The 14,857-nt window shown below is 38.3% G+C and overlaps 1 protein-coding gene across 1 annotated transcript; it reads left to right on the top strand.

Moving 5' to 3' along the window:
• The first annotated feature begins 2,234 nt into the window (after window positions 1-2,234).
• Window positions 2,235-14,435, top strand: SERINC3 (serine incorporator 3). Its single transcript, XM_026697548.2, has 10 exons — window positions 2,235-2,371; window positions 4,617-4,778; window positions 5,865-6,022; window positions 6,588-6,667; window positions 8,258-8,395; window positions 9,461-9,630; window positions 10,543-10,633; window positions 10,878-11,052; window positions 13,088-13,309; window positions 13,641-14,435. Exons 1-10 carry the CDS (start codon window positions 2,333-2,335, stop codon window positions 13,777-13,779), a joined length of 1,374 nt encoding a protein of 457 aa, XP_026553333.2. The 5' UTR covers window positions 2,235-2,332; the 3' UTR covers window positions 13,780-14,435.
• The last annotated feature ends 422 nt before the right edge of the window (window positions 14,436-14,857 follow it).

The following is a 14,857-nucleotide window of genomic DNA, read 5'->3' as shown; positions in this document are numbered from 1 at the left end:
AATACTCATCTCTAGTGATCTAAGTGCTAGAGCCCACTGTAACTGCATAGCCAAAAAGGCATTAAGAGTTGTTAACCTAATCCTACGTGGCTTTTTCTCTGGTAATATCACACTCCTAACTAGAGCATACAAAACATTTGCTAGACCAATATTCGAATACAGCTCATCATTCTGGAACCCACATTACGTATCTGATATTGGCACAGTTGAGAAAGTCCAGAAATATTTCACAAGAAGAGTTCTCCACTCCTCTATTCATTGTAGAATACCTTATGCCACCAGACTTGAAATTCTAGACCTAGAAAACTGAATTACGCCGTCTTCGGTCTGATCTAAGTATGGTATATAAAATCATACATTGCAATGTCCTACCTGTCAATGAGTACTTCAGCTTCAACCATAACAACACAAGAGCACACAATAGATACAAACTCAAGGTTAACCGCACCAAACTTGATTGCAGGAAATACAACTTCAGCAACAGAGTGGTCAATGCCTGGAATACTCTACCTGACTCTGTGGTTTCTTCCCCAAACCCCAAAAACTTTAACCTTAGACTGTCTACTATTGACCTCAGCCCTTTCCTAAGAGGTCTGTAGGGGGTGTGCATAAGCGCACCAACATGCCTACCGTCCCTGCCCTAATGTTTCTTTTATTTCTTATGTACCCATTTCATATATTCATAACTATGTATATACTTATACCTGTTATCTTGTAAGCGATTGACAAATCAAATCAAATAAATAAAGATAAGGACAAAATATTAAGAAAATCCAAATGTTTCCATTTTGTACCTTCCTACTGCAGAGGATAGTTTAGTTCATTTTCTCAAGAGGGAATCCATGTCTGGCCAAGCTATTTATTTCAAGCTCCACTGATTGAGATAACCTTCTGACACATTCTGTTTCTTTTCCTTTAACAGTCAAGACAGCTAATCTCCATTTTTTTTTAAAAAAAAAGCACCTAGTTAAGAATGACATTGAACAAAAGCAGTAGTCTCTTATTAAACAGAGACAAATGAATGTCATCAATTTATTTATTGATATGATTTACATAACTGCCTATTTCGCAACAGATAGGATGTCTCTGGATGGTATACAAGGATTAACCCTACAATAGTAATCTAGCCCATGACAACCAAACTGTAAAACTGAAATGGAGAAACAAGCCCTGAATCAACCCAAGCAATAAAATCCAGTCCTAAGCATTTATGAATAAATCCCACCATGTTCAGTATCATACATCCCAGGCAAGTGTTCATTAAATTATAATTTTGAATCAAGCTCTTAAACAGAAATTTACTGCTAAATACCTAGCTAGAGGATTCCACAATCGGATATTCATAGTGTCCACTATTTGGATAAAGCAGATTTTTGTTTTTGTTTTGAGCGTTCAGGATTTAATGAATATCACACGGATCCCTTTGCAAAATGATCCCTTTGCTATGGTAAATGTCGTTTCTAATCTCAATAATTAAACAATAGAAACCTGTTCTCTTCCTGCCCTATCTTTCCAAGCTGCTGAAACAACGCATCCAAAAGGATAGTTTCGAGCTCATCCTACTCAAGGCTAATAAAACGTTGGCAGTGGGCAGTTGGCGATCGTTTGCTAAAAATGTTTTGCTTGTTTTTAAAAAGCGGCACTTCAAGTGACACAAAGCATAGGGGATTCTTTTTAAGAACTCAATTTCACTTTCCATCCGACATTTTTCCACTTGGATTGAGCACGTGGACTGCAGCTACGAACCACCCCGGATACAACGGGGTACAAGCAGCTAAAACACATCAAGGCTATCCAGAGCAGCTGAGCGCGATGGCGGATTCGCGCCAAACAACGATGCCAACGAACGAATCTCATCCTTCTTTATTTAGGCACCTGCGGGCCCGTTCTTGAAGCAACCGCGCATTTACCAAGAGACGCCCCAGACACAATACTGTATCCAAGTCTGCGGGACTACACACGGGTGGAAATGCTTTTGCCCTTATTTCATCCACCCCCCTCTGAGAATTCTAACTTTTCCATTGGTCAATTCAGACAATAATCTCACAGCCATAATAACCCTCCACCCAATCAGCGCACTTCTCCTTTATTAGGTTTCCCCCACCCCCTAGCAGCTGGCCGCCATTTTCCTTCCTGGCTTCGCGGAACAGCGGGCCGAATCTTTCCATTGGTCTGTTCATTCTCCGCCCCGCCCCGCCGGGCTTGGGGAGCAAGCGTACGCGCGGCCAATCAGCACGTACCGACGGGGCTGGGCCAGCAGCGCCCGCGGTGGCGCTGGGTGCCCGAGGTTCGAGAGAGTCGGAAGTAGCTGCGCGGGGGCATCGTTATCACCATGGGGGCAGTGCTCGGGGTCTGCTCTTTGGCCAGTTGGGTGAGTCCGGGGAGGATGGGACGGGATCAGAGGGCCGATCGGACTGAGATGGATCCCAGGCGAAGTGGGGTGGATCGCGCGCGAGAGGACCCGGATTCCAGCAACCGGGGCGGGGGGGATGAAAGACGAACGTCCGCAGCTTTGTATCTTATAAGGGAGCAAAGCCTGCCGTGATTTATTATGGAAAATCGGACAAGATCATTACTCCAGATGTGGAGTATTTGTCTAAAGCAGGCTAGATAAACAAGGGGGCGGGGTCTTCTCTTCCTCTTTTGAGGTATCCGCCTAGCGACAGGCGAGACCTCCAAGAGGTTGGATAGGCTGTAATCCTAAACCTGGGAGTGAGCCTCGTGTCTATTTAAATAAACATTAATTCTTCCAAGAACTGTAAAAAGCCCAAGTCATCCGATCAAACTATTTAAATTACTTCATTAAATAGTTGAAACCCGCTGAACCAGAGAAGGGGCAATAGGTAAAAGCCCCACCAAGTTGTGAAAAACGCACATGCTTGGTTATTTCATGTAAACATAACTCCCGTGAGGTAGTAAACGTTGGATTTTGTTTTGATTTTGTTCAGGCAGTTTTGTTCAGGCTTACTTTCATTTCCTTCCCTCCGTTTCCTGTGGCTTGTGATTTAATCTCTTAAGAACGATATTTACATCTCAGCCAGGAAATGGCTGCTGAGTCATAACCTTTTGAGTGTGGTAGATGGCATGTCCACATAATAACCAAACCGTCGGGGTTACTGGAGCCATGGCAGTATTCCCAGCCCTTTAACTTACCCTTCTTTCTTTAAACCCAGTGAATTATTCTACACAGGTTTAGAAGGTCATCCTTACTCCTTAAAAATAGTTTGTAATCTTGGATATCTTTGCAGGCTATGGAGGAGATAGTACATCTTATTCATTTCCATTGGTTTGGCAGGCAATTAGAACAAAGAAGTTTACAATGGAGGCTGACAAAAGGGAATAATTCTTTAAAGAAGGCACAGATTGCAAAGTGAACAAAGGCTGCTTTCATATTTCTGTTCTTCAAAGAGATCAAAACATTAAAATGCTTGGGAATCGGGATGGTAAAAGCTTCCACTAGAGTGCCTCTGGGTTGCTTTCAGTTTGAGCAGAATGAAGACTTATTCAAAGTACAAAGGGCTATGTTAGTTGGCTGGTATATATTTTCCCTACAATAAAATATAGTACTGTATGTTATGAATTGCTAAACTTTCAAAAACACCCAGTGCCACACTAATTTACATAGTAGTTCCATCCATTCCAAACAACCATTGGAAAATTAAAGTTTTTCTATTATTTTCTATTAATCTTCATCTTTTCGGTATAATAATAGTTTTCTTTACCTTGCTCTCTTAATTTGGTTGGCATTTTAATAATACGGAGTTGGTTATTTCCCAGAGTTGATATAGGTTAGGTAGTGTGCTCAACAATGTTCTAGTTAGTATGAGCAGACAAATTGTAGGTGTGAATTAAGATATGGAGCATGTGCAATACACACATTAACAAAGAACAGCATTTCTGTTACATTTTGCAGCAGTTCACTAGGGCTGACTAGATTGACCCCTATAGAGCAGTGGCTCCCAACCTTTTGGGCACCAGGGACTGGTTCCGTGGAGAGAGGTTTTTCCATGGACCAGAGGTGGCGTAGTTTCACATGCTGCCTGCATCCCATGGATAGGGCTTCACTTATTTGCGTGAACCAGTTGTTGGCATGTTGCAGACAGATGCTAGTCCATGAACCAAGGGTTGGGGACTCCTGCTGTAAAGAACACTAACCCTAAATATACTATGTCATGAGAAAGTAAAAATATATTGCCAGAAATAAGTTTAATTGAAGGCTTCAGTTAAGAAAAATATATAACCTTTCATTAAGGTGGCTATCTGCAGAGAAGTTGCATGTTTTATTCATTTGGCTTCACTTCTACAACTTTCTTGCAACAACTTTGCCATTGTTCTTTAGGGTTTCCAGATGGGCTATTCATGTTAATCCAAGCGTTAAACTTGTATTGGATTGCTCATATGCTAGATATTAGTTCCCTCCTAATCATAAGACGTTTCTAAATTGGCCTGTCTAATTTGGCATTCATTGTTACAATGCATTTCACATGGTGTGTGCCCTGGCCACATGTGGCCAATAGGGTAGTGGCTACACTTAAGACCATTATAAATAAGTGTCTTTGTAAGGATTATAGTACTGCTAATACTTATATATTCTCATTTATTCCTCTTTTTTATAGATTCCATGTCTTTGTAGTGGTGCATCATGTTTGTTATGTAGTTGTTGTCCTAACAGCAAGAATTCTACAGTTACTCGGCTCATTTATGCTTTCCTGCTGCTTCTTAGTACTCTAGTTGCATGCATCATGCTGGCACCAGGAATGGAGAAACATCTCAAAGAGGTACTGATATTTTAAAACCTTGCTTATAATATACATCACTGGGCACTGATTTCCTCCACTTAACATAGAGGCACACTGAAAGCCGAAAGAAAAAAACAGTGGAATTTCTGTTGAGTTCTTAATAATAAGATTTTATTAGGTGCAGTAAGACTCCAGTCCAGACTGATTTGAAAGATCAGCATTTCAAGTTTAAGGTACAGAACTTGGTAGAAATTTTGCCACATTTTTCGGTTTCTTGGGCACCCTGGTTTCAAAATCTGGAGCAAGCAAGCATTTATTTTTAATTTTTCTTAGAATTTTGTGGAATATATATTTCTGAAACGACAGAAAGGAATGGGGTCTATATTTCTCAAGCATTACAGTCAGAAAACCTTATTCAACAAGCATCTCTTGCATTTTGGCAACAGGAAAGAGAACGTTCATCTCTTCATGATCCTACAATCCCTCTCCCTCCCTCCCTCTCTCCCCCCCCTCTCTCTCACACACACACACTTTGTTAAAGGTAAATTTTCCCTCCTAACAATATCTAATAATATTGTACTAGACCTGAATGCTTTCAAAAAAACTGGAACTTAACTCAGATTATACTGCTTTCAATAAGCTATGACCAAATTAGGAAGTCTATTAAATACTGAGCCCTAGACATGAGCAAACTGAGTTGACTTGGTCTGTACCAGCATTAAGTCTTGAATCGGAATCTGCAGCCAGTCAAATATTTTTTCTCCTTGGAATCGTAAATAATTACAGAGTCTTCACAAGTCAATGGCCATAAAGGCAACCAGTTGCTAAGTGCTTAAAATGTGATCATGTGATCAGTTGAGGATGCGTACAGTGTTGTATCTTCAACATTGAATTGTAAGTAGTTTTTGTAGGCCTGTTGTAACTTCAGACTGTCACTAAATGACCACTTGTAAATTGAGGATTACCTATAGATGGTCAGCTTGATAACATGTCTTAACCTGGAGTTGTACAGAATAACAACTTATAAACCATGGATTTTCAACCATAGTCATAATCTGTAAGAATAAGATTTGAGGAAAATGAATATTGTATAATCTACTTGCATAATTTATTGTTCTCTTTCAGGTGCCTGGTTTTTGTGATGGCTTTGATTGTGAAGCTTTGGTTGGATATAGAGCTGTCTATCGAATCAGTTTTGCTATGGCCATGTTTTTCTGCCTCTTTGCCTTATTTATGATACAAGTGAAATCGAGTAAAGACCCACGGGCTGCCATACACAATGGGTGAGCTAGATGGAAAACAGGGACTAATCCCTTATTTATTTTGCCCACAGCCTGAAATGATAAATTTCCAAAACTGAATGGGGTTAACTCAAATGTCAAAGTAGGAAACATTCATTGTTCCAAGCAGGGAAGTTGAATAAATACATACCCATGAAATGAAATGGGATAAAGATTAATTTCAGTTTATATATTTTCAGATATAAATTTAACAGGAGAAGGTAACCTGGTAATCGCGACATATTGCAAATAACAGTTCCTTATTCCCTTATTTATATAATGGTATAAATACCCAACTTCTTGGCTATATTGATAATGTGATTGTTGTATGTTTAGTAAATTGCTTGAAGTCCTGGGGATTATAATGGTATAAATGCCCAACTTCCAAACTTCGACTCATTGTCTTAGGGCATAGATACTAAAACTGCCTCTTAATGTGCTCTTTCAATTAAAAATCACCAGTGAAACTTATTCCTATAACCAGATGCATCCCATTAGAAATATTTACTTCTGTTAGCTTAATATAGGCAGAGAAATAATTCTCAGTTGTCGTCTTTATTTTTCATAGATTTTGGTTCTTCAAAGTAGCTGCAATTGTTGGAATCATGGTTGGGGCATTTTATATTCCAGAAGGGACTTTCACAAGAGGCAAGTGTGAATGGATCAGGAAATGTCATCATTTATTGAACTCTAATGGTAGTCAGTACGAATTATTTTTTAAAAATGTCAAATAATATCCAGTGAATGAAATGCTTATATAGACATAGCCGTTTGATAGTCCAAGGAAGAATTACTAGAGGAATTAGATGAATGTGTGCTACATAGTGGTTGCTATTCATTGCTTCATCAAGTTATTATAATCAATGGCTTCATGGAAGAGAGACATCTAATAGAAAACCACTTCTTTGCTTTCATATGCATGGGCACCCTCTGTTTTTTAACATTTTTTCATGTTAATCTACCCAAGAAAGCAAAAGTAAATGTTGCACAGGGGAGACAAACTCCAAACAGGCTATAAAACTTGGCTTCCAGAATGATCACGAGGGAAAGGGGGTGACATGAGCACGGTATAATTCTCTTTCTCTTTGTAAGATGATCAGACTTTAGGATTACTACTCCAGTAGTATGTTATCACTCTAAGAGATATAATAGAAGTGCAACTACTATGCAAATATTTGCAAATATGTCCCCTGCGGTATGTATAACCTTTCCCAATTTGCCATTCTAGGTTTTCTTCAAATGTATTAGGTCTTTATCCTGTCTTTATTTTTTATTTACTCAAGGCATACATGCTTAATGTTCCCATGTCCTATTTTCCTCAACAATAACCTGGCGGAGAGGGATGACAAAGAGTGACTATGGCCCAAAGTCACCAAGCCAGTCTTAAGAGAAGACAAGAATTCATGCTTCCTGGTTTCCAGGCCAGCAACTTAGCCACTGCATACAGTGGGGTCTCCCATTTATCTTCAAATCCACATTAGAATTCAACTCTGATCATTCTCAAGTAGGATGGCTTATCCTTAATTGCAGTTCAAAGCACCTCCTGCACAATATTGGAAGAATGGAATCATACCACCAGAAAGAGATAATAAGGAAAACAATGGCTTGTGCAGAATCGGATACGGCTAACCTTAGAATTGAAAAATAAGGGGGAATCAATTTATTATGAAATATGGAATAAGTTTTATCAGTGGTTGAAAAAAAGAAGGGAAGGTTGGAACAAAAATAATCAGGATGAAGAGAATTTAAAAGTAAATATTGTATCAATAATATGAATGCTAATGGTTTAGTAATATTTTTGCATGTATGGCAGATGTAATGCCAAAACGGTTGCACTGTGTTGTACACTCACAGTTGTAAATAATAAAAAAATATATCAATGAAAAAAAGCACTCCTGTGCCGCATGCACCTGGATTTCTTTTTTTAAAAATTGCTCGTAAATTGTTTTAAATGGATTCTTACCTGATCAGTAAATTCCCTGGTGTAGCACCAGCCAGAAAGACCTTTTGTGTCATCTTCATAGGGCCTGAAATAGCTTTATGAGTTTTAAAAGGCATACAAATTAAAGTGTATACCGTATATGAATGGAGATAATTATTGATCAGCTTTCTGTGTTCCCCTATTTGGGTTATAGCCCCATCATTCACGTCCCTGTTCAGTACATCAAGTGGAAGACAATTATTCTCTGGCTCCATTTACCCAGATGCTGTCATGATGGTTTCTTTCTTTCTTTCTAGTGTTATTTGTTTTTGGAACTGGGGGTGCCTTCCTCTTCATTCTCATCCAGCTGGTGCTGCTTGTGGATTTTGCTCATTCCTGGAATGAGTCCTGGGTTGAACGGATGGAAGAGGGAAATTCCAGGTGCTGGTATGCTGGTAAGATTCATTTGGCTGATGAATAACAAAATGAAACAGCAGCTTTAATGCATGCTGCGTTGGGTTTCTCTTTGCTTGGGCAATTTATTGGCTGTATTTAGAGCCACCTATTACGGTGTTTTTCAAACTTGGCAACTTTAAGACGTGTAGATTTCAACATTCAGAATTCTCAGCATGCTGAGTTGAAAGGAGTTGAAAGTCATACATCTTAAAAAGAGGCCAAGTTTGAAAAACCGGACCTTCTCTATAGCAGTGGTCGTCAACCGGTGGGCCACGACCCACTAGTGGTCCGTAAGAAAATGGTTGTCCACAGAGAAATATCACCCCCAGAGCAGCCCCCCAAAGCAATCCAGGCTGTGAAGGAACACAAGGCTGCGCCACCCACATGGCCCATGGGAACCCTCCCCGCCAACTCCTTACCTAGCAAACTTGCCTGCTATGTTGCTATTCCCCAGCCCCACCCCCCAGGCCATCAGCTGTTCTGCTGTGCCAGGAGATTTAGATCAGCTAGAAAGCAGGAAATCATTGGATTTCTTGCTTTCTAGCTAATCTTTAGATTTTTGGCTCTGCTTTTAAGCAATTCTACAGATAAACAAGATAAAATCTTAGTACTGAAGTTTCTATTATTCAGTGCAGACTCAGGAAGCTGATGGCAGAAAGATAGATCTCTGAATGAATCTGTGATTCTGTGCGCAACTCAATCTGCTTCCCTGCTTTGCCTGATTTTGGGTAGAAGTTGCTCTTTTTTTATAAAAAATCAATATTTACATAAATATTTATAATATTTACATACAAGCCATGCCCAGCCAGTCACATGACCACCAAGCAACACCCACAAATTAGGCAACCCTGATCCAGCCCTCAATGAAATCGAGTTTGACACCCATTTTTAGATGGTAGCATTTTGCATACTTAATAGGATAAAATGATGCTCTCTGTGGAGAAAACTTAGATCTTCCTACGTGACAACAGTTTTTTTCACAAATGAATTGCATCTTTAAACAATATTATTGGACCATTTTGGTACTTGAGTACTTCTAACAGGGATCTGCTTGTTTTCTTCAGCTCTCCTGTCCTGCACCAGCTTGAACTACATTCTGTCATTCATTGCCATTGTACTCTTCTATGTCTTCTACACAAAACCAGAAGGCTGTATTGAGAACAAGTTGTTCATCAGCTTTAATATGATTGCATGCATTGCTGTATCGATCACATCAGTCCTTCCCAAAGTCCAGGTATGATGATGAAACAGTGCTTTCAAGTGAACAAACTTAGTTGATTTATTTTTCTTTAGGTGTTATATTGGTGGATTATATATTTTGAAAATGCTTCTAAGAATAAATCAGTGAATACAGAACATAAATTCTTTTTGTCCTGTTTGAATAGCCTTTTGATGTAAGGACTAGGTTTAACTTTGGGGATAGAGGAAAGGTTGGAGTGATATGCCGATATAAGCCAGACATACAATTTTGAGTTTTGAGAAAGATGTCAAGTTAGTTCTTTTTTTAAAGTACTAAATGTATTTGTGGACATGTACAACAGTTTCCCTCTTCAGAATGGTGAAAATTACATTATGAGTTACTGATGGTTTGGTTCTGTGGATGATGAGAGAATGTTCTAGAGGCTGCAAAAAACAAGATGTGGACAGTTGTGCCCCAGATAATTTTATGCCTCTGACCATGCTGAATAAAAGTAGTTCTTAACTTATGACTAGTCATTTAGACCACAAAAAGGTTCTTACGACCCAATTTCAAAGTTATAATGGCTGCATACATCCTGCTGTCCTGTGATCTCATTTTGGGCATTTGGCAGGGAGCTCACATTAATGTCTATATGTAGCATCTTGCAGTCACAGTTTTCAATATTTTTTGCTGTTTTCTGGTATTCACTTCCAATTATTGATAAAAAATGCCCATTGGGTAAAATGGACCATCTTAACAACCATCACAAAAAATGCTGTAGAATCAGGTCTGTTCACATGTTGCCTGACTTACAACCATAATTCCAGGCTCAATTATGGTCATAAGTCAAGACTTACGATACTGGAGCAGAAATGAAGCATTTTTAGCTATAGCTTTTAATCTTAAACCTTCATGATTCCGATCATAAAATAATTTACATTATTAAAAATTACTTGTCTCAAATAGGAATATCAACCTCATTCTGGTCTTCTCCAGTCTTCTGTGATTACTCTCTACACCATGTACCTCACTTGGTCAGCCATGTCTAACGAGCCTGGTAAGCTACTTTCAATGCAAACAGTATGAAAGAAACAAAACCATTATCCTATATATTTCAATTGTTTTCTTTAGAAACACATGAATTTCTTAAGAAACATCTTGCAAACACTTCATTTTAGAGAGACTTCAGGTTATTCGACAACAGCTCTTCAATAATTCTCAGAGTGTGTGTGTGTGTGTGTGTGTGTGTGTTCATATATATATATATATATATGTTTTCTCTTTAAAATGTTTCTTTTTAGACCGTCAATGTAACCCAAGCCTTCTGAACATCATCAGCCAAATATCTGCACCTACTTCCATCCCGTTGAATGCAACTGTTATTCCTACTCCTATACCACAAAAATCACCTCAGTGGTGGGATGCACAGAGCATTGTTGGGCTTCTTATCTTTGTAGTTTGTCTCCTGTATTCCAGGTAAGATACAAGTTTTTTGTTTTCTGAATTACAAGCTATTCTAATGTGATCTATTATATCAAATTTGGATGTATGGAACAGCTTTTCCTCTCTCTTTAAATCAAGGGAAATTAGCTTTGATTGAAGTAGTGTCAATAGCTTGATTAAAAGTACTTTACAGTGTCTTCTAATTGTAGTAAGATCAGTACTGATTACTCTTTTGAGTTAATTAACTAAATACTAGTTTTTAAAACTCAACTTGTTTTAGCTCAAATTTGACCATTGTTGATCTTGATGTGAAAAAGATCCTTGTTGTTTTTGTAAGCTTAAACCAATGGTCTAGTTTCATTCTGCATCAGACTCTTGTACCCATGGCGTCCTCTAGTTGTGGGGACTTCTAGACCTTTCAACAACAGTCATGCTGAATCAGTCTTGAGAGCTTTACAAATAAAAAAAAGCATTTCAAGAAATGAAATCCATACAACTAGAGGATACCCAAGTTGGTCAAAGTGCTCTAATGAACTCTGAAGAACTTGCATAATGTTTCCAATTATCTACCTTCTGAAATAGCTTGGATATCTGGCCCCAATTAGCATTAACAGCAGTTTTTTTATTTATGCCTATTCAGAATCAAGTACTCAGAATAAAAAAGATACAAAGCACGTTAACAATAGATTATAGGAAAAAAATACCCTAAAAACTGGAAAATCCTCTAATCAACCAATAGTCAGATCCTAATGATCCATGGAATACCAAAATAATTGGGAACAATCAAATTTTGGGGCATATTATTTCAAAGAAGGAGCAATAATTGAGGAAGCTTTCTCCCAAGGTTCTTATGTCATTCCATAAAGGCAGAGATCCTGAGGGGGATCCAACCTCTTACAGCTTATTGGATGAGTGAAAACCTCTGACAAAAGACAGACCTCATCCTGAATCAGGAAGAGCATTAGATGTTATAATCAGCTTTGAAGTGTGCGGAAATGAGTTGACGTCTGATGCAGCTCTTGAAGTAATGGTACTACAGAGGTAAACTGATTTGTACCTAAACCATCCAGCTGCTGCATTCTGAACCATTTGCAACATATGAACACTGAAGGGCAGTCTCAATGCAGTCAGCAATGCAATAGGCTGAATGAGAAATAAGCAGGGCAAGAGTGATTGTGAGTAGAGTCTTCTGATTCAAGAATGGCCATGGTTGGTGCACAGTTTGCATCTGTGCAAAAGCCTACTTAGCCCCAGCTTATCAGTGGTTGAACTCTAAATCAGGACAATTATTGACCATCTCTGAACAAAGAACCATGGTCTAAATTGGTATATTACTAGAAGATTCCAGAATGAAGGATTAAGTTTGAGCCTTTGTCCCTATCCAGTAGAGCCTGTGGGTACTAGGACAATCTGAACCACATCTCCTACTGAGCCTGCTACAGATGAAATGTGTTTTATATATCTGATTATATTATATATGATATATTATCTATGTCCAATATGAATTCTCCCAGGAATTTAATGTAGATATGAAATAAAAGAGGAGAATCCAATCCTGTCACAACAGAGGGCCCAAGACTTGACTTCTCACTCCTCGCATTCAGTCAGACTGTTCCCAAGAAAGGAGAACCCTGTTTTTACCTGCCATTTTCAGCCATAAAAATGTTACAGAAAAATGTCATGATTGTTGATTTTAGGGAGCCAAGAGATCAAACGAGCATGAGGTTGCATTTCTGCATCTCAAATCTTGCCACAGGCCACCCACAAGAATGTGAGTGTGGTGTTAATTTTGTACCCAGACAGACCTAAAACCAGGCTGAAAAAAATCCGGATAATCTGCAGAACTTTGATTCAGGCCCCACTATTTCCTCAACAACTTCCCCCATGTTAGAGACAGGTTGAATGATTGCTGGGTTAGAATAATGGTTTCTTAAGAAGGGCCATATAATTATTTATTTTAACTACATAGCTGAAGTTTTCGTAGAATTTGAATAATGCTGGGCAACTGTAATTAGTTAAGTGTCCTTTTTTATAAGCTAGGTTTCTGAAGTCTCCTTTTTTTTGGCAGCATCCGATCTTCTAATAACAGCCAAGTGAGCAAGTTGACGTTATCTGTCAGTGACAGTGTCATTCTGGATGATGCACCAAATACAGTTGATGGAGAAGATGGAGAAGTCCGCCGGGTTTCGGACAATGAAAAGGATGGTGTCCAGTATAGCTATAGCTTCTTCCACTTCATGCTAACTCTCGCTTCCCTCTACATAATGATGACTCTTACTAATTGGTACAGGTGAGTATATTTTGGACAGCAACTTTAACCAAAAATCTTACTGCTGTAGATTATTAACTCAATATGGAATTGTTTAAATATTAAGAACATCTTGTTAAAATTAGAGATTTAATGTTAATTTTAATTTTTGCTAAAGTTAGGATTCATCTTGTGACACTGAATAGGATTTTCTCTCTATATATGCTGGGAAAGATGTAAATATTATTTCTGAATAATTCTGCTGTAATTAACCCCAAATATCTAGCAAGCATACCAAAAAGCTGTATAATTGAGTTGAATTAGACTTTCTACCAGTTGATTGAGACATATACAATTTTTATTAATTTTACAGTCCTGATGCTGAAACTAAAACACTGAAAAGCAAATGGCCAGCTGTCTGGGTGAAGATCTCCTCAAGCTGGGTTTGTCTTCTTATTTATGTCTGGACTTTAGTGGCTCCCCTGATCCTTACCAATCGAGACTTCAATTAAATGGTAACTTCTGTAAAAGCATGGAGATATGACGTTCTGCTCTGTTGAAAGCCAAAAGTTATGTATTGCTTCGTGGACCTAAGTCTCCAGGCATCATTCCTATAACACGCAGACAAATAAGAAGTCTAACTTGTGTAATGCTTAATGCAGAATCTAAGTGCTGTATATATTGATGTGTTAAATTCAAAGCTAGTATTCCTGTTATCTACTACAGCTGTGCTGTTGAAGGATTTCACAAAAAGTTTGTGTAAACACACATTACTAGAAATATGAACGGAAAGTAATATATTCTAAAGTTCTTCTGATTTTTCACTATCGAAATAAGTACCCTTGCTGCATTGCTTTACATTCCATTTCAGAAAAAAATGAATCCGATGGAGCTTTGAATAATGGATAAAGTGTTTTTCTTAACAGAACAGCATGCTAATGTAATATACCAAGCCTATAATTGGCAACTTTTGGGATCATTGTAGAAAACAAATTTTGTAAGAAATTTTGTTAAGCATACTGCTAAACTTTTAATGTTTTACTTTAAACACATTCAAGTCCTGCTTTTTGAAACAAGCAAATTAACAAGCAAATGCTTGTTAAAACTAGTACATCATTCCACTCAATTTGACATTATTTGCACTATAAATAAGTTTGATCAAAACAAAGTTTTTAGTGTCATTTTTGTTGCCCGGTTGTTTCAGCAGGTCTGCATATGGTTATCATTTAGATCAAGCAGTGAAGTTGGTCTGTGTCTGAAAGCAAATCATCATACAACTTACTTGTGATGTTAGGCAAAGAACCTCCATGTGGGGCTCTTGATTCATATGTTCACATTCTAGTATAAAAGTTTAGTTGGCATAAGCACTTAAAGTACCTGCTTATTTTTTAGCCTGTGACGGTACATAGTCTGTACATTGCAGAGAGAGACAACTCTGCTCAGCGGATTCCCTGCTCTTAGTTAAAGTCCCCTATGCTGGTGCCCATCATTCTGAGAACTTCAACATGCAGGAAAGCAAGAGGCAGCTTGAAAAACAAGTAGCTCTTCACAAATTGCATTTTTCATTTCAGATCTAATTCAGTTGCATGC

Source organism: Pseudonaja textilis, chromosome 3, assembly GCF_049901715.1.
Source record: "Pseudonaja textilis isolate UNSWEBS1 chromosome 3, rPseTex1.2, whole genome shotgun sequence".
Taxonomy (NCBI): Eukaryota; Metazoa; Chordata; class Lepidosauria; order Squamata; family Elapidae; genus Pseudonaja; species Pseudonaja textilis.
Note: the sequence above shows the minus strand (reverse complement) of the source record. Positions and strands in the feature narration are given on the sequence as shown.